The following is a 22468-nucleotide window of genomic DNA, read 5'->3' on the forward strand; positions in this document are numbered from 1 at the left end:
CCTTTATCTCTTCCTCCCAGCTCCCTTTTGCTTATTTTCTCCCATCAGAATATAAGCTCCTTGAAGGCAGGAATTCTCTCTGCTTGTGTCTGCATTCCCCACCTAGCCCAATGATTGGCACAAGCTAAAGACTCCGTAAGTCCTCCTTGCCTTTCTTCTCTTGAGATCCCTGCAATTACCTCCAATTTGGGGGTTAGGGAACTCTGTAAGTGCACAGTGGGCCTAAGTCAGTGTGGGCCTGGATTTAGAATCATGTAAAATGAATAGAAAGGACATCAGGTAGACTTAGGTCTAGGACAGAAGGGGACCAGGACCAAACCCTGGTTCAACTATGGGGGCAATGAGCCTGAAGAGTTGGTTGGTCCCAGTTGGGGAAGGGTTGCCCCAGGGGCTTCCTGAGAGAGCTGAAGTCACTGGGCAGGTTTTCAGCAAGGGGGATGCCCCTCCCCTTACAAATGGAGCCCAGTCAAGATGGGGTTGCTTACACAAGACTTTATTCAGGTTCATGGAGGGTAGGGAACAGTCCCTGGAAGGTACCTCAAGAGGCCCAGAGCAGGCAGAGCTTCTCTGGTATACCTCGAGGGTCCTCCTGGGATTCCTGGTGGGCACACCAGGGGCCTGTGCTTCACAACGACAAGACACACACATACACACACACAGACAGACGAGGGATCCTCCTATGGGAGGAGGGAGCAAGGAAGGAAAGGGAAGCGGCCTGGGCTGGACTCAGCCTGGTCCAAGAGGTGCTTGGCTGTCCCGATCTAATCAGGGGCTCCGGAGATACCAAGGAAGCAGCACCTCCAGGCCGAGCGATGTAGGCGGTGGCACCTCAGGGGCTGCTTTAAGCCCAGAAAACATGCTTCTGGGGGGGAGGGGAGGGGTCCTGCTTCTCGACCCCAGGAGGCAGCCCAGCCTACAGGTGCTCAGTGATCCTCTGCACTGTCCTCTGCACTGTCAAATCCTGCAGCCGCCCCCGGGCCAAAGGCAACTGTAGGGCCTCTGGAAGGAAAAGCATATCCCAGTGAGCCCTGCTAACCTCTGGTCCCATGAGGTGTGAAGAGCCCACCACCGCCCCAGAGGGACCCCAAATCATTGAAGGCCAGAAGTCAAGAGTGTACTGGGCTACAGAGGGACCCAGTGCCCTGAGAGTAGCCCACCTGCCCCTTGGACAGTGCCACTCTCAAACTTTCTTCATGCCTGTTCATGGGGATGTGTTTGCTGCCTTGGTGGATCCCCAAGCCCTCTAAGCTCTTTGGTCCCCTCTGCTTCTTGATACCCTCTTCTGGAGGGGCCAGGTTTTTGTCTATTTCCTAAGACATCTCCTGGGGGGGTCCACTGGCTGAGCTGCCACACTCATTCCTTTTCCAAGAACGGTCCTCTCCCTCTTTTTCTTCCTTCTCCCGACCCATAAAACCAAGGAGCTCTTTGGTCTCTGTCCTCTCCCTGGCTTCCCTCCCCCTTCCCCCACTGCCACCCCCCAGGACCATAGCCTAGAGAGGGGTCTTTCCTCATCAACATCCTATGTTTGGGAATTCTCCCCATCAGCAGTTCCTCTCCTCTCCTTCCCCAAGTTCTACACTGGGAAACCTCAGAAACAGATTTCTGAAGCTCATCACAAGGAGACCTTGAGTTCGGTCCCAAATCGGCCAACCCTGGTGGTGTCTCTGCCTTCATTCAAGCCAATGATCGAGCAGTGTCAAACAGCACCAGGTCTCAAATGGATCCCTGGGCCACCCTGCTTAGAGACCTCCCTCCAAGTGTGTGAGTTGACCATTTGGGCTCAGCCAAATAAGAACTCCCATCCATCATCTCCTCTCATCCTTGACCCTGTCCCAGGAGATGGGTGAGTAATGACTGCCCCCTCCTCTGCTGATCCAGGTGGAACAACTGGCCAGTGGGGGGTCTCTGGTGGGATCTAAAGGAGGACCCCTTGGACAGCAGGCCCCACCACTCTTCATCGGAAGTCCAAGATTGACCCCATCAGTGAGTCAGACACCCAACATTTATCCAGTCCCTTGCCACCTGTTGGCTCCCTGCCCCCAGGCAGGGAAAACTAATGGAACCTGGAAGGTGGGGGTGTCACTACTGAAAAAGGAAGACTGAACCGCCTTTGCTGACATTCAAGTGTCAGCCTGGCTGGTTCCTGGGGTGCCTGGCTCACCTGGGAGGGGTTTCAGTCTTGAGAGGTTTGGCTAGGGTTGGGAAGACCTGAGTTTGAATCCTGTCTCCAATACTTACTAGCTGTGTGACCTCAGGCAAGTCACTTCTCTGTCTGCCTCAGTTTGCCTTTATTTCCAGAAAAGTGAGGATTATAACTGCACCTCCCTCTTAGTGCTGTTTGGGGATCTAATGAGATAACGTATGTAAGGAGCTCGGCCACCTCGGAGGGCCCTGCAGATGCTCTTGTTATTCAGCGTTGGCCCTCGGGGCCACAGGACGGAAGCCCGCGACCCTGGAGTTTCTCCTGCCTCCCATGCAAACACAGACCTGGGGGCCAGGTCCCTACTCCAGAGGCTTAGGGGTCCCTGGAAGAAAGCAAACTCCTCCAAGGCGCTTTTGAGGGAAAGGGGGCTGGGGGGTGAAGAGGAGGTGCGGAAGGCCTCCCTCCCAGCCTGACTGGCCCCCGTCCCTGGGCCCCGGCTCTGCCGCCCAGCCTGGCCCGCCTGCGGCCCTTCCTCACCCCTCGGGGATCTGCGGGTCCCCACTTTTAAGGGTCCCCTGTGGCGGGGTGGGGGGCGGGCAATGACCTGAGGCCGGAGATGTCCTCGTCCTCGTCGTCCTCGGGCTCGGGGTCGCTGCCCGCCTCCGACTCGGGCGGGTCCTCGTCCTCCTCCCCCATGTCCTCCCCCATGGGCTCCTCCTCGGGCTCGTCCTCCGCCTCGTCCACCGGCTCCTCCTCGGGCTCCTCCACCGTCTCCTCCATGGCCTCCTCGGGCTCCTGCGCGCCCTGCGCGGGGGCTCCGAGCCCCGGGCCCGGCCCCGGGGAGGCCGCGGCCGCCTCCTTGGCGCAGGCCCGCGAGGCCGCTGCCGCCGAGCCCTGCGGGCCGGAACTGCAGAGACGGGGGGCTGGGGGCGCGGGCGGGCTGTGCCCTCCGCGGCGCCCCGGCCCCGCCCCGGCCCCGCCCCTCGCCCCCTCCCCACCCCCTCCCCGCCCCCGCCCCCGGCCCCCGCCTACCTCGGGCCGCCCGGCGGCGCGTCGAACCACAGGTGCGCCGGGTAGTGGTGCGCGCGGATCAGGTGCTCCGTCTGCTCCTCGGGGCTCGGGAACTTGTCGCTGCAGCCCCACACCGGGCACTGGTAGTAGAAGGGCGCGGGCCGGCGCTCACGCGCGGCCGCTGCCCGCGTGGGCGAGGAGGGCACCGTGCCGTGGCGCTCCAGCAGGTGGATGTCCAGCAGCTGGTCCGACGGGAAGGAGCGGCGGCAGAAGGAGCAGGCGTTCTGGTGCAGCGTCTGGTAGTGGCGCACGTAGCCGGGCAGCGAGTCGAACACGCGGTCGCAGCCGCCGATGTGGCAGCAGTAGGCGGGCACCCTGCGGGGGAAGAGTGGCTCGCTCAGCCCGGACAGGGGGCCTGCCCGCCCGCCCGCCCGGCCGCCGCCCAGCGGCCCCCGGGGCCCCTCGGCGGGCCCGCGCCACGGCCGCCGGGCGAGCCCCCGGGCGCCGGCCGGACTCGGCCGCCGGCCGTGGCGTCCCCATCGCCAGAAGAGGCGCTGAGACAACCTTCGGGTGCTGAGGGTGTCTCGGAGGGTCCCCATCCCGGAGGCCGCGGAGGGCGCGAGCGGCGATGCGCGGCGGCCCCGATCGCCCGGCCGATGACGAACCTTCTGCCAGCACCCAGCCTTTTCTTCCCTCCCGCCCCCCGGCCCGCCCCCGACACGCCCCCCGAGGCCCCGCCCCCGCCTCGCTCTGGCTGCGAGCCCCGCCCCCGGCTGTCGTCACCGCGAGCCCCGCCCCCGGCTGTCGTCACCACGAGCCCCGCTCCCGGGCTGCCCGTCACCGCGAGCCCCGCCCCCGGGCTGTCTGTGTCACCGCAAACCCCGCCCCTCGGGCTGTCTCCTTGTAAATCCCGCCCCCGGGCTGTCTCTGTCACCGCAAACCCCGCCCCAAGCTGTCAACTTCACCGCAAACCCCGCCCCCGAGCTGTCTCCCTCACCGCAAACCCCGCCCCCGAGTTGTCTCCTTGTAAATCCCGCCCCGGGCTGGGCTGTCTCCTTGTAAATCCCGCCCCCGGGCTGGGCTGTCTCCTTGTAAATCCCGCCCCCCGGGCTGTCTCTGTCACCGCAAACCCCGCCCCCGAGCTGTCAACCTCACCAAGAGCCCCGCCCCCGAGCTGTCTCCCTCACTGCAAACCCCGCCCCCCGAGCTGTCTCTGTCACCACAAACCCCGCCCCCGAGTTGTCTCCTTGTAAATTCCCGCCCCCCCGGCTGGGGCTGTCTCCTTTTAAATCCTGGCCCCCGGGCTGTCCTCTGTCACCGCAAACCCCGCCCCCGAGCTGTCTCCTTGTAAATCCCGCCCCCGGGCTGGGCTGTCTCCTTGTAAATCCCGCCCCCGGGCTGGGCTGTCTCCTTGTAAATCCCGCCCCCGGGCTGGGCTGTCTCCTTGTAAATCCCGCCCCCCGGGCTGTCTCTGTCACCGCAAACCCCCGCCCCCCGAGCTGTCAACCTCACCAAGAGCCCCGCCCCCGAGCTGTCTCCCTCACTGCAAACCCCGCCCCCGAGCTGTCTCTGTCACCACAAACCCCGCCCCCGAGTTGTCTCCTTGTAAATTCCGCCCCCCGGCTGGGCTGTCTCCTTTTAAATCCTGGCCCCCGGGCTGTCTCTGTCACCGCAAACCCCGCCCCCGAGCTGTCTCCTTGTAAATTCCGCCCCCCCCCCCCCCCCCCCCCCCCCCCCCGCCTGGGCTGTCTCCCTCACCCGCAAACCCCGCCCCCGAGTTGTCTCCTTGTAAATTCCGCACCCGGGCTGGGCTGTCTCCTTGTAAATCCTGGCCCCAGGGCTGTCTCTGTCACCGCAAACCCCGCCCCCGAGCTGTCAACCTCACCGCAAACCCCGCCCCCGAGCTGTCAACTTCACCTAGAGCCACGCCCCTGGGCTGTCTGTGTCACCGCAAACCCCGCCCCTCGGGCTGTCTCCTTGTAAATCCTGGCCCCCGAGCTGTCTCCCTCACCGCAAACCCCGCCCCCGAGCTGTCAACTTCACCGCGAGCCCCGCCCCCGGGCTGTCTCTGTCACCGCCCCCGAGCTGTCTCTCTCACTGCAAACCCCGCCCCCGAGCTGTCTCCTTGTAAATTCAGCCCCCCAGCTGTCTCCCTCACTGCGAGCCCCGCCCTCGGGCTGTCCGTCACCGAGAGCCCCGCCCCGGGCTGCCTCCTTACAAACCCCGCCCCCGAGCTGGTTCCCTCACCACAAACCCCGCCCCTCGGCCTGCCTCTCACCACAAACCCCGCCCCTCTCCTGCTCTCAGCCGAGCTCCCGCCCCCGAGATCCACCCCACCCCCACCCTGTCTGGCTCTCATTCCGGGCCCCGCCCTGAGCCCACGTGACCTCAACCAGCAGGCGTCCGGGTGCAGGCTCAGGGCCTCGGGGTGCAAAGCGGAAAGGCCTGGCCCCTGGCGGCGGGGTGGCGAAGCACATGCGGCTAGGAGGGGCCGGGGCGGGGGTCCCACGACTGAGCAGCCCGGAGTCCAGTTCCATTTTGCTCTCTCCCCCCCCCCCCCCCCCCCCCGCCCCAGCCGAAGCCCGGAGGCGGGAGGGAAAGGACTCGTGATGTCACTTCCTGTTCAGCAACCACTTCCGGGTCGTGCCTGAGTGGGGAGCCCTCTGGGGGCGGCCGTGGGCCCGGGCAGGTAAGTAAAGACAGAACCTGTCGCAGGTGGATCGGGGCCGGGGCACCCACGCCCCGTCCTCGCGCCTCCGTGCCCCAGGGAGCCTCCCCAGCTCGCCGAGAAGCGCGAAAGAACTTCCGGTGCGCAGCCGACCTGAGGGCTGAGGGCGCTCCGGCCCCCGCGGGGGCGCCCCTCCCCCTCCCCGCGGGGGCGCCCCTCCCCTCCCCCAGCACCCCGGACAGCTGCACAGCTGTTTTTTCTTTCCCCTCCCTCCCTCCCCTCCACCTCCCTCCCTTCTCTCCTCCTTCCTCCCTCCCTCCCTTCTCTCCTCCTTCCTCCCTTCCTCCCTTCTCTCCTCCTTCCTTCCTCCCTTCTCTCCTCCTTCCTCCCTTCTCTCCTCCTTCCTCCCTTCTCTCCTCCTTCCTCCCTTCTCTCCTCCTTCCTCCCTTCTCTCCTCCTTCCTCTCTTCCTCCCTTCTCTCCTCCTTCCTCCCTTCTCTCCTCCTTCCTCCCTTCCTCCCTTCTCTCCTCCTTCCTCCCTTCTCTCCTCCTTCCTCTCTTCCTCCCTTCTCTCCTTCCTCCCTTCCCTCCTCCTTCCTCCCTTCCTCCCTTCTCTCCTCCTTCCTCCCTTCCTCCCTTCTCTCCTCCTTCCTCTCTTCCTCCCTTCTCTCCTCCCTCCCTTCTCTCCTCCTTCCTCTCTTCCTCCCTTCTCTCCTCCTTCCTCCCTTCTCTCCTCCTTCCTCCCTTCCTCCCTTCTCTCCTCCTTCCTCCCTTCCTCCCTTCTCTCCTCCTTCCTCCCTTCCTCCCTTCTCTCCTCCTTCCTCTCTTCCTCCCTTCTCTCCTCCTTCCTCCCTTCCCTCCTCCTTCCTCCCTTCCTCCCTTCTCTCCTCCCTTCCTCCCTTCTCTCCTCCCTCCCTTCCCTCCTCCTTCCTCCCTTCTCTCCTCCTTCCTCCCTTCTCTCCTCCTTCCTCCCTTCTCTCCTCCTTCCTCTCTTCCTCCCTTCCCTCCTCCTTCCTCCCTTCCCTCCTCCTTCCTCCCTTCCTCCCTTCTCTCCTCCTTCCTCCCTTCTCTCCTCCTTCCTCTCTTCCTCCCTTCTCTCCTCCCTCCCTTCCCTCCTCCTTCCTCCCTTCCTCCCTTCTCTCCTCCTTCCTCCCTTCTCTCCTCCTTCCTCCCTTCCTCCCTTCTCTCCTCCCTCCCTTCTCTCCTCCTTCCTCTCTTCCTCCCTTCTCTCCTCCTTCCTCCCTTCTCTCCTCCTTCCTCCCTTCTCTCCTCCTTCCTCCCTTCCTCCCTTCTCTCCTCCCTCCTCTTCCTCCCTCCCTTCTCTCCTCCTTCCTCTCTTCCTCCCTTCTCTCCTCCTTCCTCCCTTCTCTCCTCCTTCCTCCCTTCCTCCCTTCTCTCCTCCCTCCCTTCTCTCCTCCTTCCTCCCTTCCTCCCTTCTCTCCTCCCTCCTCTCTTCCTCCCTCCCTTCTCTCCTCCTTCCTCTCTTCCTCTCTTCCTCCCTTCTCTCCTCCTTCCTCCCTTCCTCCCTTCTCTCCTCCCTCCTCTCTTCATCCCTCCCTTCTCTCCTCCTTCCTCTCTTCCTCCCTTCTCTCCTTCTTCCTCCCTTCTTTCCTCCTTCCTCCCTTCTTTCCTCCCTCCCTCCCAGATGGCATGAGCTAACTGTAATCCATATGGATTTCAGGGGGTCGGGGTCTTCTCAGTGTCTCTTGGCTGTTGGAAGCTGGGGTTAGGGACCCCAGCGTGAGGAAAAGGACGAGTTCCTTTGCAGGGATGGGGCCTCAGCCAGGGAACACCCCAAAGGGCATTGATTATCTCCCCGTGTCAGTGTCACTGAATTTTTCTTTACTGGGAAGGAGCCTCTTTCAATAGAAACTGCTGTTCTCTAGCTGTGCCCTCTGCCCCCTCCTTCCAAGTCCTCTCCAGCCTCTCAGGCTGGTGGTAGAGACCCTCAGGAGTCCAGATGAGGTCCTGGGCTACTCCTCCTAAGACCTAGCAAAGACCTGGACATTGGCTCTACCTCCCTTTGTGCATTCATTTCTGATTCACTCTGTCGCCTCATCTCTGTCTTTATCTTCCTCACAAGGACAGTAAGGGGTTGAGCCAAAATCCAGCATTCTATGTAGTTGGTCATTGATGTGCTCCAGGGAACACATCCAAAATGTATTTATAGGGTTTGCCCATCTTCTTGGACTCCCCAAACCAAACCCCCTATAGGATGGCACTCAAGCTCATCCTCCACACTTTCCAAGTCCAGAGCCTCAGCACCCCCACGACTCCCTCTCTTGCCGAGGGGCCGTGTCTTGGGTTTCTGTGTTCATGACTCCATTCATCTGATCCTACTCCCATACTCCTCATGCAGGCCTTTGTCATCTCACACCTGGACTGTTTTAGGAGTTCACAGTGACCTTCCCCAAGGCCAAGTCAGACTTGTACCTATGCTTCAGGAGACAGGCTCTGCTTGTCCTCTTCTGCCTTCCTTCCATGTAGTTGATGATACTAGGATACTGGCCTCCTAGTGGCTTCCATCTCTCAGCTCTGGACGTTCGTTGCCCTATCCTGTGGCTTGGAGTGCTCAAGTCCCCTCTTACCTCCCAGAGGAAGCCCTCCTAGATTGCCTTTCTCCCTGCTTTCATCTAGTTTTTGGTGTGTTGACTCCTCATTAGTCTGGGAAAATTCCTTTTCTTTGTGTCTCCTGTCGCTTATCTCACACGTAGTAGGCACTTCACAAATATTAGTGGGTCACTGCTTTTCTCTTTAAAACTGAGACAGCTGGTGTCAGCCATAGTGCCATAAGGGAGGAGCCTGGAGGTGGGAAGGCCCAAGTTCAAATCTGGCATCAGACTTCCTAGCTGGGTGATCCTGGGTACTTCACCACTGTCTGCCTCAGTTTCTTCATCTAGAATTTGAGGATAGTAACAGCACCTATATTACAGGATCAATTGAGAATTGTAAAACACTTAGCCCAGTAGAGACACTTTGTTATTCCTTTGCCTTCCTTCCCAGTCTCATTGTTTTTCATCCTAGAGGCTATGGTTCAAAAAAGTATAAACCAAGCACCAAATGGTACAAAGATAGTCTTCTTGTGCTTGCTCTTGTGGCAGGTTTTCCAGATGATGAATATTGAGTTAGATTATTTCTACTTGACTCCTGTTTCACACCCCACCCCAGACAAGGGGATGGATATTAAAAAAAAATGGGTGTTTTTGCCCTCAGGTGAATTTTTTTGTGATTTTTGTGAACCAGCCCTGGAAACATGAGTGAATTCCGGATTCATCATGATGTGAATGAGCTGCTGAGCTTGTTGCGTGTGCATGGAGGGGATGGTGCTGAGGTCTACATTGACTTGCTGCAGAAGAATCGAACTCCTTATGTCACCACGACTGTCTCTGCCCACAGTGCCAAAGTGAGCCCTTTCCCCCTTTCAGAATGTAGGAAGAGAGAGCCTAGAACCACCTAGTCTTCCTTTTGAGACTTGAGTTCCCCTTAGCGGGGAAGCTGCTTGAGCACAAGGATTGTCTTGTACATCATTTTGCATAATGCCCAGCACTAGTGGGTGCTTTGTAAATGCTTATAGAGTGACCCCTCAGAGTTGAATACATTTAGGGCCAATGAAAAAACAGCACAGCTGTTTGGGAGAGAGAGAGAGAGAGAGAGAGAGAGAGAGAGAGAGATTGATTCTCAGAGCCAGGAAACTCTGATTTCATGATCCAGCCTGGGTGACCCTGGGTTGGTCCCAGGAAGAAAGCCAGAGAGAAAGTGCCAGCCTGCTATAGTGAAGGCTTCCCCAACCTAAAATCTTTTTAAAGCCAATTCTGGTATCCCAGGGTTTAGTTAATGTTCAAAAAAGTCAGCTGTTCTCCAGCTGATTCTCTGACATTCTTTTCAATATTGACCTTAAGTAGCCCCCAAAATGATTTTTTCTAAATTCTGAAAACACAAATTTTTTATTTCCCACTGTACTGATGTTCACTACTTCTGGTTCTCCTTTACCTCCAACCCTAAATTTATCTTTCACACTAGCTCAGTGCTTTGTAAACTTCTGTCCTAGTGAATATTAGATAGTTGTCTGCTTGATTTGGAATGTGGGATAATGCTGCCTGGGGATGGGTGGGGTAGAGTGGTGAAGGTTGCTTCCTGCCCCTCCTAAGGTGGATGGAGCAGAGGCTGTTCAGGTAGGGGGACAATGAAGGGTGCCTCATGTATCTCCAAAGGTAACCTCACAAAGGTTGGTGTAGGACACCTTAGCAGGTTCACTTGGCCTCAGCAATTGGTTCTCTTTGCCTTGTCTTGTGACAGCATGCTAATATTTGTGTTCCTTAGGTTAAAATAGCAGAATTTTCTCGTACTCCTGAAGATTTCTTGAAGAAATATGATGAGCTGAAATCCAAGAATGCTCGAAATCTTGACCCTCTGGTCTACCTCTTGGCAAAGCTTACAGAAGATAGAGAGGTAGCGTGCTTATTATCTCATGACAACAAAAGTTCCTCAGCCCTTTGGATAGAGAGTTGAGCTGTGCTTTTATGTTGGGAGTTAGAGGCAGGGAGGCCAGCAGAATGGAGAGATGGGGAGGACAGAAGGCCCTCCAGGTGCCTCAGAGGACAGCCTCAGATTGCTGGAGTTGGCACTGCCAAGATCTGTTGTGTGTCCAAGCCAATGTGCCAAAGGATGGTTGTTGCCAATGCTTCCCATGTGGCAGGCATGGTGGGAGCTTTCCTGGGCTTGCAGGTGGCTTCCTCATGGTGGCTCCTGATGGATTTGACCTTTGGAGGTAAATAGCCCACAAGGGTGGGCTAACCTTGGAAGGACATTTCTAGAAAGCAATGTCAGGGATGGTCTTATTCTTCTTTCTAGCTAGTCAGGGAAAAGGTGGCCCAGCCCAACCCCCTGGCCTTCCTGACTGGTGCCTTTTCCCACAGACAATACCAATCAAAAATTAGGGTGAATTAATCGCACAATCTAATGAAACAATCATGTGCCCACATTTCAGACTCTTCAGTATCTACAACAAAATGCAAAAGACAGGGCCGAGCTGGCTGCCAGCACAGCTGGAAGCAGTGGCACCAACTTTAGCATCCCTTCAACAGCCTCCAAGATTTCCATGCAGGAACTGGAGGAGCTCCGGAAGCAACTTGGCAGTGTGGCCACTGGCCCCAACCTACAGCAGGTCTGTTCATCTTTCTCCTTCATCTGAAGCCCAGACGGGTCTTGGACAGGGCTGTATACCCAAAAGGGACAGCGCAGGGCCAGGCCTGGCAGCTGGACTAGCAGGGTATCCTTGTTTGTAAGATGGGAGAAAAGCAGCCCTGCATGTGAAATCCTTTCGAGAACTGCCTGCTTTGGCACACTCTTAACCACTGAAAGCATTTCTCCCAGGATTCCTAGACAGGTCTGCTCTGCAGAAGCACTGTTTTCATGAGACAGCCGGGATCACCTACATACACACACACTCTCTCTCTCTCTCCTCTCTCCTCTCTCCTCTCTCCTCTCTTCTCTCTTCTCTCTCTCTCTCTCTCTCTCTCTCTCTCTCTCTCTTTCTCTCCTCTCTCCTCTCTCTCTTTCTCTCCTCTCTCCTCTCTCTTTCTCTCTCTCCTCTCTCTCCTCTCCTCTTCTCTCTCTCTCTTCTCTCTCTTTCTCTCTTTCTTCTCTCTCTTTCTCTCTCTTCTCTTCTCTTCTCTTCTCTTCTCTTCTCTTCTCTTCTCTTCTCTTCTCTCTCTCTCTCTTGCTCTCATCATAAGGGGCAGCCAGTGCAAAGGCCCAGAGGCGGGAGATGGATTGTGCTAATAAACAAAGAAAAGAGAATTGTAGCTGGATTGCAGTGTCCAGTGGAGCTGAAAAGACAGATGACCTCCCACAGGGCTTTCAAAGCTAAAGTGAGGAGCTCATTTCATTCTAGAGGTTATGAGGGCTTCGGGGACTTGACAGAGCAGAGGAGTCACCAGGGACATGTTGAGCTCTGAGTTAGGAGGGGCTAGATATACGGGTGGGACTGAGGGCAGTTTAACCTTGGAAATGGTCACACCCTGAGAGAGGAGCTGCAGGGGATCCCCGCCCTCCTATGAGAAGCCTGCAGAGAGGTGCCCTGACAGGAGGAGAGAAAAGGAAGGATAGGCTGGGAGTGAAGAGATCCTTGGGAACTGAGGAAAGGGAGTGGCCAGTGTAGCCAAGCTGACAGGGATGGGGAAAATTGGACCTGCTTGGATACAGTGGGAGAGAGGAATGAGACAGACTTCTGTCAGGAGGACAGGGGGTTGCTTTGGGCCAGAGGAACCCCTCTAACAAGAAGGAAACCCATCGCAAGCCCCATGACAGGTCTGCTCTTTGATCCGTGGAGCATTGTGGTGATTGTGAAAGTTGATGGGGCCAGTGAACATGCCTGAGTCTCTGCACAAGCCACCTTCATTTACGTGACCCCTTCCCCTGAGGCCTGAGTCCTGGTTGAGGCCTTGATGCAGCCTTCTCCCGACCTCTGTTAACATGGACTGTGAGGGGCAGGGTCAGACCAGGAACTGGACAGGGAAGAGAAAGTGAACCAATGCCCTGGGGGTGGCGAGAGAGAGAGAGAGGTGCACTCCCACTTCACCCTTTCCTGCCATGGCTGGCTGAGGGTAGATGCCAAGCAGGACCCTGGGCTTTGCCGGAACCTTGCTCTATATGGGGTCCTGGTCTTGACCCCTCGGCTCCTGCAAATGGTTCCATCTTGGGCCTGGGGTAACTGCTACCCATTGATTTAATTGCAATTGGGATGTCATTTTCTGAAATCACCAGTCTCAAAAGTGAAAAGCATAACTTGTCTTGTTTTTTATTTAACTCAGTCACAGGAACTTATAAGAAAGATGCTTCGGGAGAAACAGAGCAAGAGAAATTCAGGCCACCATCTGCCAGTGTTCCCTGCATGGGTCTATGAGAGACCAACCCTGATTGGCGATTTCTTGGTTGGCTCCAGCCTCAGCTCAGACTCATCTGTGCCTGTTGGTATGTTCTCCTGAGGACTCAGTGATGGGCAGGGAGAGGGGAATCCAGCACTCCACTAGAGGCAAGGGGGCCATCCCTGAGCCCCCTTCTTGACAGACCTCCTTAAGTGCCCAGTGACAGAGGCTGCTCCCGTTAAGATTCAAGGGTCTGAAAAGGTAGCAGAGTGGGAACATATAATAGTAGGCACTGTGTAAATGTTAACCGTGAGGGAGGAGGCAAAGGACTGTTGTCTTCCTTGAAGGGATGGGGGAGAACACCTAGATGGCTCCAAGGAAGGCATCCTGAGTGACTCTCTTGCCTGTTCTTCCCTCTTTTGACCCCTCCTGAAGACCCTTTGTGGGGGGAATAGTTGGGGGCATTCCTAATGTTCCTCAACTCCTGGAATTCTCCACCTAAGCCCTGTCAGTGGCTCCTGGCTCTTGACACTGGAATTTGATGGGATCTCTTCTTTTCATTTGGACCCTGCCTGGCTCTGCTCCCTGGGCATCAGGGCAACCTGGCCATCAGATGACCTCTGCCCAAATCCTTCCTAACCAGCCTCTCCCCATGTGGGGTTGTGAGGAGTCTAAATTGGGTCTGTAACCTGTATCCTTTTGAGGGGAGTCACCCCCATGGAGTATTATCCACCCAGAATGGCCTGTGTTTCAGAAAGTCATTAAGAAGAGGCTCTCTCCTAGTAGAAGGGGAAACACCTTGTAGTTGGTTCCCCTTGAGGCTTAGTGCCCTTTAGGATGTGGACCATGGCCAGATCAAGTGGGACCCTAAGGATGGCCATTGGATGATTCTCCTTTGGAGCCAAGACCACACTAGGCAGCCCCTGGTCATTCCAGGCTCCACAGTATTCTCTTTCTGGGTCCAGACATCCCAGAGAAAGTTGCTGAGATAGAGCCTGATGAACAGCACCCCCTGATTGTTAGGCTTAGGATTGCACTGGCAGGTGGGACTCAGAAACTGACCTGTCCTTTTTGCTCCTTCTGGGTGGCCTTTTGTTTGGGATCTTCCGAAGGGAGCTTGCCCTTGGCCTCTCAAGAGTCTGCAGTTGTGGAGGACCTGTTGTATGTCCTGGTCGGAGTGGACGGGCGCTACATCACAGCTCAGGCCCTCATCAGTAGGCAGAGCCGGACTTTCCTTGTAGACCATAATCTGGACATGTCTGTCAAGGAGCTAGTGAACAGGATTCTCCCAGTGGCCGCCAGTTACTCAACCGTGACCAGGTATCTGTCTCTGTCTGTGAGTGCGGATGCCTCCCTTACCACCCCCTCCCCTGAGGAGCCCAGGCCCTTTTCAGACCCTCCCTCTCCCTCACTTGGGGGGGTTGTCTTCCTTTGGGCTTCCTACCCTGTTGTTAGTGCCTCCTGGCCTCCAGCACAGTCTCCCTTCATCCTTCAGATGTTCTTGCCTTCTCATTCCTCAACCATCTTCACATCAAGGTTGTTTTGTGTCCCTCCTGTCTCAGCCACCCACAGAAGGTGACTTGACTGCTTCAGAGTCATCCCAGACCCCTGTCCAAGAGGGAGGAGGGACCTCAGAGGCTTTTCCAGGATCATCCATAGTGGGCCTTTCTTGGCCTTTGCTATAGGGTGGCCTTCCTTCAAAGCAATTCTGTGGGGGCTGGGAGCTTGTGGACGCTTTTCTGGGGATGCCTCTGTGGGCCTTCCCATCGGGCTCATCTGTTGTACCACAGACATCACTGAGCATCAGTGGACACTGGAGCTTAACAAAGTGTTCTTCCTCTATTTATCCCTTATGACAAATGCTGGGTGTGTGTCTGTGTGCATATGTTGTCTGTCTCTAGATCTCTACACAGGTGAGTCCTTTGCACTCTGGCCTTTTCTCAAGTCCTCGAGTATCAGGTCACCTAGTGACCCCTAGATTCGTGGCCCTGGTTTATCTTCCAAGGACAGTGAAATCCATTCTCTACCTCCTTCCTCATTCACCCCCACCAACCATTGAGCTGGCCTTCCCTCCTTCTTTGGCTTTGATTTAGTAAGAGCCTATCAGGTCTAGTCCCACTCTGGCATTCTAGCCATCCCATGGATCATTTGTTCAGGCTCTGCGAGCCAAGGGATCCTCAGCCCCCTGAGGCCTGGCCTGCTGCCAGTCTCACAAATGGTAGGTACTTGGTGACTGTGCAATTCAGGTGACCCCAGTAGACCTGAGATCTGCCCTTCAGGGACCTGGCAGACATGGAGGATCCAGCACGGCCTTCTCGGCCCCTCCCAAGCTACTGAAAGGTACAAATCTGTCTTCTAGGCCAAAATGTGTCCTGCCACTTGCGCCTGCGAGATCACCCCTATGCTGCCCAGAGCTCTGCTCGGCTCTCCCCTGACCCTCCAACCCTGAATTCCACCTCTTCCCCAGCTGCCTTCTGAGCTGACCCCTCAGAAGTCACCACTGAACTCTCCTTCCCACTCTGGGGCCCATGTCTTGTGACTACTTCCTGTCTGTCTGCCCTTTCTTGAGCCTCTCCTGAAATGTCACCTGTCTGGCCTTTGGCCTCTTGCTGACCCCTGCCCTGCTGGACGTTTCTACCATTATCATCCATCATTACCCAAACTTGATGCCTATGCAGGGATTTCTTATCTCCTGGTCACCCCAATCCCAAAGCCAAGTCAGGCCCCTAGAATGTGGCTCACCTCCCTGTTCTCTTCTTCCCTCCTGCTCCAGAGCCTTCAAAGGCTCCCATAGCCTTTAGTCTGAGGGCCCAGCAGGATGTAGCTGTTGAAAAAGTTGTTAGCCCAGGTCATCATGATTATGTGAAAATTAGTGATAATTAATTATAAGGATTAATGATGATTACCACTCATTGGGGTTTCATTTAAGCCCCGCTCTCCCTATGAAGCCCCAGGCATCTGTCTGTCCCAGATGGGTCAGTCAGCCAAGGAGGGATGGTCAGGGAGGGACCCTGGGCCCGAAGCCACCTGTCCTCCCCAAGGGATATCATCTGGGTTGATCTGCTTACAGGTTCATAGAGGAGAAGTCTTCCTTTGAGTATGGCCAGGTCAACCATGCCTTGGCAGCTGCCATGAGAACCCTAGTCAAGGAGTACATGATCCTGGTCACTCAGCTGGAGCACCTGCAGAGGCAAGGCCTCCTCTCCTTGCAGAAGCTGTGGTTCTACATTCAGCCCACCATGCGCACCATGGAGATCCTGGCCTCCCTTGGTGAGTCTCCTGCAGTCCCATGCTCTTTGGGTGTCCAGGTCCCTGGGCCAGGGCACAGAGAGATTAGAGTGCGAGGGAATCTTGCCAAGGATGGTGTAGGGTATGAGGCAGAGGATAGTGGGCACTTCAGGACCCTCTCCAGGCAGAGCCCCATGAAATCCATGCCTGGGCATGCATTTGTGACCATATGGAGTCCATCATCCCGTGCCCTAATTTCTTTGTTTCCTTCTGGGCATCTCTCTCATCAGTCACTGGCTGTTTCTCATCTTGGTTCCTTACTAATTGTCAGTCTCATGTTTTGTGATGCTTTTTAGGACTTGTGTTGGGCCTTTTCATAAGAAAGAAAAGAAAAGAGGAGTGCATGGGTCCTGAGCAGGGTGACCCCCCCCCCAGGTCAGGGAGATGTACTTCCTAGCAGGGTGGATGCACCATCCTGGACCCCAGGCAGGCTACCTTCTGGGGTAGGGCTGGGGGGTCTGGTCCAGCAGCCACCAATCCTTCTTGAAGAAAGTATTTTTGTCACACAGACCCCTTTGTGGCCCCGGAGCTGCTGCCCCAGGTTGGTCTGCCCCGCCTCTCGTCTGTGGGGGTATCTCCAGGACAGAGGCATGCAGAGAGGAAGGAGAGGGCAGGTGGGCACTTGGTCACAACCACCTCCATTTCCTGCAGCCACATCTGTGGATAAAGGCGAGTGTTTAGGGGGTGCGACCCTGAGCCTTCTTCATGACAGAAGCTTCAACTATACGGGGGACAGCCAGGCCCAGGAGCTCTGCCTGTATCTGACCAAGGCAGCCAGCGTCCCCTACTTCGAGATCCTGGAGAAGTGGATCTACCGAGGGATCATCAACGACCCCTACAGGTCTGCCCAACTGCCAACTGTGGCCAAAAGGCCTTGGGCCTAGCTTGACTGGTGCCCAGCCCATAAGAGGGCACAGTCCTTTGGGTGGTCACTCACACTCTTCAACCTTTTCTCTGAGGGTGCTCAGTTTCCTTTTTCCTCTGGTCTCATCATCACAAAGGGTGCTCTTTGTGGGGCTTCAGTGATCATTCAGTCGGCCATAATACTGGCTGACCAAGGGCTTTGCCTCCGTTCTGTGGGGAAAGTTTGGTTGGTGCCCTCGTTTTACAGTCCTGGAACCTGAGGCACATAAAAGTCCGGTGACTGGGGCATAGGGCCTGAGGCATGGTACTAGTACCCTTTGTGTGCCAAGGAGCAGAAGGGAGAGGGATCCTAGAGGCAGAGGAGGGGGAGACCGAGCAGAAATAAAATGGGCGGGGGCAGCTAGGTGGTGCAGTGGATAAAGCACCGACCCTGGAGTCAGGAGTACCTGGGTTCAAATCCGGTGTCAGACACTTAATAATTACCTAGCTGTGTGGCCTTGGGCAAGCCACTTAACCCTATTTGCCTTGCAAAAAAAAAAAAAAAAAACCTTAAAAAAAAAAGAAATAAAATGGGCACCTCACAGATAGGTGAGTGGGATGGCTTGGAGGAAGCTGAGGCTGCAAGGAGTAGGCGCTACCCCAGACAGGGTCTTGTGGCTGGCCCTGACCTCTTCTTTATTCCTTTTCCTCCACATGAGCCAGTGAATTCATGGTGGAGGAGCACGAGCTTCAGAAAGAGAAGATCCAGGAGGATTACAACGACAAGTACTGGGACCAGCGCTATACCATCGTCCAGCCACAGATACCCTCTTTCCTCCAGAAAATGGCAGACAAGATCCTGAGCACAGGTGAGAGAGGATGGCTTGGGAGCCCATGGGGAAGGGGCCAATGCTGAAGGGCCATTGCTGAGGCTCTCTGGGGGTCCCTGCCCCAGATGGAAGCGCCTGCTGCCTCAGAAGTGGGCAGTGACTTGGTCAGCTTCTGTCCCTGCTGCCCCCCGCCTCCAGTAGTGGCCAGAACTGGCTCTCACTAGGACAGCTTGGGTCTGGACCAGCATTCATCTTTGGGGTTATCATGTTACCCTGATGGCCCAGTTCTGCCCAAACCCCCTACCCCCCGACTTTGAACTGGTATCTCCATTGAGTCCCTTACGAAAGGATGGAGGTGGACCCAGGGGCCTGTGTGGCCATCCCATCCTGATCCTGCTTCTCCAGCCTTCTCAGAGGTTTAAGTGAGGAGTGGGCCCTTTATCTGCCCCTCTCCATGTCCTGTCCAGGGGGGAAATGGGTTTCTTCCTGGGGAAACTGCCTCCCTTCTTCCCTTAAACTGGCACCTCCCCTCTGGGCATTGGGACATTGGCCTTTGTCATTCAGGGTCTCTGATCTTTCACAGGTGACTAGCACACCCAGCTCACACCAACCCAATCTGTGCTTTGTGGGTCTGCACCAAGCTCTCTTCTCTCACCCTCCCTCTCTCTTTCTCTCTCTCTCTCAAAACTCCCCATCCTTATTCCCCTCCCCCAAAGAGCCTTCCCATGGCCCAAGGACAGAACTCTCAGCACCGCTGACCAGCCGTCACAGGGGTCTACGGGCCTCACTCTGGGGCTCTAGTTTCTGCGTTCACATTGGGACGAGACTGGTGGTGATGCTGTAGTCATGGCAGGACTGTTCTGGCTCTGTACTTCCTGGAGCTCTTTGCTCCCTTTCCAAGGGCTGCTCTCAGTATCTTGGGGGTGTGGAGCCTTCCTTTGACCACTGCACTGACCTCCCACCTGCTGGTCCAGAGTCTAGGGAGATGTTGGGTGACATCGCCATGTCTGCAGTGTGATTCCCAGGGTGCCCTTCCTTCCTTCCAGCACCTTTCTCTCCACACCTGGCTCGCCCTCCCTTGAGGTGGCCCTGGGTCATCTTGTCCCTCCCTCTTTGGCCAGTGTAGTACCTGAGACAAGAAGAAGCCCGGGGGCACCCTAAGGAAGGCAGTGGAGGCGAGCGAGGCTCCACTGCTTTCCCCCTTTCAGGCAAGTATCTGAACGTGGTGCGAGAGTGTGGCCATGACGTGACCTGCCCAGTGGCCAAGGAGATCGTCTACACCCTGAAGGAGCGTGCCTACGTGGAGCAGATCGAGAAAGCCTTCAACTATGCCAGCAAAGTGCTCCTGGACTTTCTGATGGAGGAGAAAGAGCTAGTGGCACACCTGAGGTGATGGGCATGGCCGCAGGTCCCCCCCCCACTCCGGGGTGACCTGTCCCTGACTGTGGGCTCTCTGGGGGTTCACAGGTCCATCAAACACTACTTCCTCATGGACCAGGGTGACTTCTTTGTGCACTTCATGGACCTCACGGAAGAAGAGCTGAAGAAGCCAGTGGACGACATCATCCCGACACGGCTGGAAGCCCTCCTGGAGCTGGCGCTCCGGATGAGCACAGCCAATACAGACCCCTTCAAGGATGATCTGAAGGTAGGGGCTGCAGGGGGGAGGGGGAGGGCCAGCCCCACTCTCAGAAGCCTCCCCATGCTTCCTCATCCTACCTTGGGCCGGCATGGTGGCATCCCGTGCTGTCCCCAACCAGTGTCATCCAGTGATGACGGTCCACCCCCTCACTTTCCTGTTCTGGGCTCACTCGGATTTTTTGTAGCTTCCCTGTCAACATCTAGCCCCCCCCTGCCCCTTCCACTGAGTCATGAGAGGAGAAGGACCCCATCATCTCTCTCTACCTCCCCCAGATCGACTTGATGCCTCATGACCTCATCACGCAGCTCCTGCGAGTTCTAGCCATAGAAACCAAACAGGAAAGAGCCATCATTAACGCCGACCCCACAGAGCTCACATTGAGTGGCCTCGAAGCCTTTTCTTTTGACTACATCGTCAAGTGGCCACTCTCCCTGATCATCAACAGGTAGCGGATCATCGCTGCACTCCCTTCCTGGCACAGGTGGGGCCAGGAAGCCTGTGTCTAGAGTGAGTGCGGGAGGCACATGCATGATAGGACCGCTCTGTGTGCGGGGGAGAGATGAGGCATGCGTGTATGTGGTATTGGGTGGTGCGTGTGCCACTGGCCCAGGGTGCCCCTCCCCCTCTGTCCTAGGAAGGCACTCACCCGCTACCAGATGCTCTTCCGACACATGTTCTACTGCAAGCATGTGGAGCGGCAGCTCTGCAGCGTCTGGATCAGCAACAAGACGGCCAAGCAGTTCTCCCTGCATTGCTCCAAGTGGTAGGCACTGGGGGCTTCGGCCCCCTCCCCTTCCCAAGCCCCTCCCCAGATGCCCACCAGCCCTGAAGTTCCATGAGCTTGCTTTGGATTTGAGGAGGCAATACTCAGGCAACTCTTCAGGGAGTGACTTTCGAGGGTGGGGTGAGCCTAAGGACAGCCCCCCTTCTTGGAGGTCAGAGGGTGTATTCTGGGATTTTGCCCCGGGGGCATGAGGATCCTGGCTCTGCCTCTGGTGCTCTGTGGCTGGCCCCCTGGGGGCTTTCCTTGGATCCTCGCCCTCCACTGCCCAGGTATGCATAGGCTGATGGCACCATTTGGCTGCAGGTTTGCTGGCGCTTTCACCTTGAGACAGCGGATGCTTAACTTCGTCCAGAACATCCAGTACTACATGATGTTTGAGGTGATGGAGCCGACCTGGCACATCCTGGAGAAGAATTTGAAGTCAGTAAGTCCCCCCAAAGCCTGACGGACCAGTGAACCCCCAGGCTCCCATGCCGGCCTAGGGTAGGGAGGCTCCAGGTTCTGAACCCACCTCAGTGAGCCCCTTGTCCCCAGTGGCCTCACCCAAGGGGACAAAAGGCTGCAGCAAGCACCGATGGAGTGCCTGCTGTATGCCCAGGCCTCAGCCCTCCCCTCCCCGGCAGGCATCCAACATTGACGATGTCCTGGGCCACCACACCAGCTTCCTGGACAACTGCCTCAAGGACTGCATGCTCACCAACCCAGAGCTGCTGAAGATCTTCTCCAAGCTCATGTCCGTCTGCGTCATGTTCACCAACTGCATGCAGGTCAGCGGCCATGGCCAGCAGTGGGAGGGTGCCACTCTGCCCGGCCGTGCCCTCCCTCACTGCCCTCCCCTCCCATTCTCTTGAAGAGATTCACCCAGAGCATGAAGTTAGATGGCGCCCTGGGCCGGCCCCCTGCTGAGCCGGGCACCATGCTGGGGCCACCCACGGAGGCCGAGCGGGCTGAGGAGGCACTGCAGAGGAAGCTGGCCACCAAGGTGAGTGCCTGGGGAGCCCCATGGTGGGGGGGCATTGGAATCGGGGGTCCAAGGGCTCTCACACACACCCCTTTCCAGTACCTGGCGGAGCACGTGGATGCACTTCAGCTGACGTCTGGTTTTGAGGCCACTATCACCAAGTTTGATAAGAACTTCTCCACCCATCTTCTTGACCTCCTGGATAAACTGAGTGTGTTCAGCACCAACGACTGTGAGCACAGCATGGTCAGCGTCATCTCCAGGTGAGGGGCCCTGGAAGACCTGCCAGAATGGGGAGGGGGCCTCCCGCAGGGCCTGGGTCCCTGGGGTCTGGCTGTGCTTACAGTAAGCACTTCCTAAGTGCGCGTTTCCTTCTCTTGTTTTGGTGAGGCGGCTGAGGCCACCTTGGGCTGGGGTGAGCAGGAGCTCAAATTCAGACCTAAACGTTCCCCAGACACCAAGAGAACTAACATAAGCAAAAATGGGAAAATCCTGGCTCCATCAGATGATCCACCCCTGCAGAGGTGGAGCCCCAAGCTCCCCCCAAGAGGTGAACTGCCACCGCTACCCAGAAACCGGGAGGGGTCTCCTCCCTCTCCCTGGGAGCCGAGCTTGGCGACCTCACACTTTGGTTTCTGTGGCTCAGATGATCCTTTTCTGCCCCCAGCCTTGTGGGGGCTCTGCCCGAGGGCTGGGCCACTCTCCCTGCACAGTGATCCCAGTGTAAGGCTGGTAATCTGGGGAGCCGACTGCCCCTGCACCTTCCTCGGCCTCTTCAGAATCTCCATCTCCAAAAACTCAGGAAAGGCAGTTGAAGCATTTATTAGACAACCACTGTATACTAGACTCAGGGATGGGCTTGGTGGCAGTGTCCAAATGCCCTTGCTTCCCCACAGGTTGGATTTCAATGGGTTCTACACTGAGCGACTGGAGCGCTTGTCGGCCGAGAGAAGCCAGAAGGCCTTGGCCCCAGTGCCCACAGCCAGGCTGGCGCTGCCTGTGCAGTGAAGGGCACAGCCCCAGAAGGCTTCTGTCTGGTGCAAGGGGGTGGGGGTGGGGGCAGAGAGGGAGGGCCACCATATTTATATTAAAGAGATTAAACAAGCGAGTCTCTTCTGTGCTGTCCTGCCCCTCCACGGGACCCCCACTCCGTGGCTCCCCCTGCCCCAGGCCCCCCCCCATCAGAACCAGCCATGCTCATGGTGCCTCGGACAGACCCCTGACTCAGGATGACCCCACAGGGATCATCAGCAGTCAGACCCACCAAGAGTGCCAGGCCTACTGTCAGGAAGACATGAATTCAATTCTGGTCTGGCCCTGGGCAAGTGACTTTGCTTCTGTCTGCCTCAGTTTCCCCTCCTGTAAAGTGGGGAGCCTCTATTTGTGGTTGTGGTGTGCATCATCTGCACTCCCACTTTCTACCACTGGATAAT

At 56.8% G+C, this 22468-nt stretch overlaps 2 protein-coding genes across 4 annotated transcripts; one reads left to right on the forward strand and one right to left on the reverse strand.

Moving 5' to 3' along the window:
- Positions 1 to 477: 477 nt before the first annotated feature.
- Positions 478 to 3837, reverse strand: ZNF511 (zinc finger protein 511). Of its 2 annotated transcripts, XR_012477649.1 has the most exons (5): positions 3719 to 3837; positions 3176 to 3529; positions 2748 to 3050; positions 2239 to 2346; positions 932 to 999 (listed from the first exon to the last, which is right to left on the reverse strand). XR_012477649.1 is itself a non-coding variant. In XM_074232105.1 (4 exons), the coding sequence occupies exons 1-4, from the start codon at positions 3751 to 3753 to the stop codon at positions 924 to 926; spliced, it is 768 nt and encodes a 255-aa protein (XP_074088206.1). In that variant the 5' UTR covers positions 3754 to 3837; the 3' UTR covers positions 478 to 923. The 2 variants fall into 2 exon arrangements, 1 of the variants encoding a protein (XP_074088206.1); XM_074232105.1 differs by lacking the exon at positions 2239 to 2346 and having other exon boundaries at positions 478 to 999.
- Positions 3838 to 5720: 1883 nt separating this feature from the next.
- Positions 5721 to 22095, forward strand: TUBGCP2 (tubulin gamma complex component 2). 2 transcript variants are annotated; one of them, XM_074232101.1, is made up of 18 exons: positions 5721 to 5843; positions 9035 to 9224; positions 10142 to 10270; positions 10809 to 10985; positions 12634 to 12793; positions 13800 to 14007; positions 15758 to 15957; positions 16627 to 16816; positions 17542 to 17687; positions 18857 to 19037; positions 19116 to 19296; positions 19563 to 19735; positions 19925 to 20053; positions 20378 to 20498; positions 20698 to 20841; positions 20928 to 21056; positions 21135 to 21298; positions 21932 to 22095. In XM_074232101.1, exons 2-18 carry the CDS (start codon positions 9075 to 9077, stop codon positions 22041 to 22043), a joined length of 2694 nt encoding a protein of 897 aa, XP_074088202.1. In that variant the 5' UTR covers positions 5721 to 5843; positions 9035 to 9074; the 3' UTR covers positions 22044 to 22095. The 2 variants fall into 2 exon arrangements, with proteins under 2 accessions (XP_074088202.1, XP_074088203.1); XM_074232102.1 differs by having other exon boundaries at positions 9065 to 9224.
- Positions 22096 to 22468: the final 373 nt, after the last annotated feature.

This window comes from Macrotis lagotis, chromosome 4 (assembly GCF_037893015.1).
Source record: "Macrotis lagotis isolate mMagLag1 chromosome 4, bilby.v1.9.chrom.fasta, whole genome shotgun sequence".
NCBI lineage: Eukaryota > Metazoa > Chordata > Mammalia > Peramelemorphia > Peramelidae > Macrotis > Macrotis lagotis.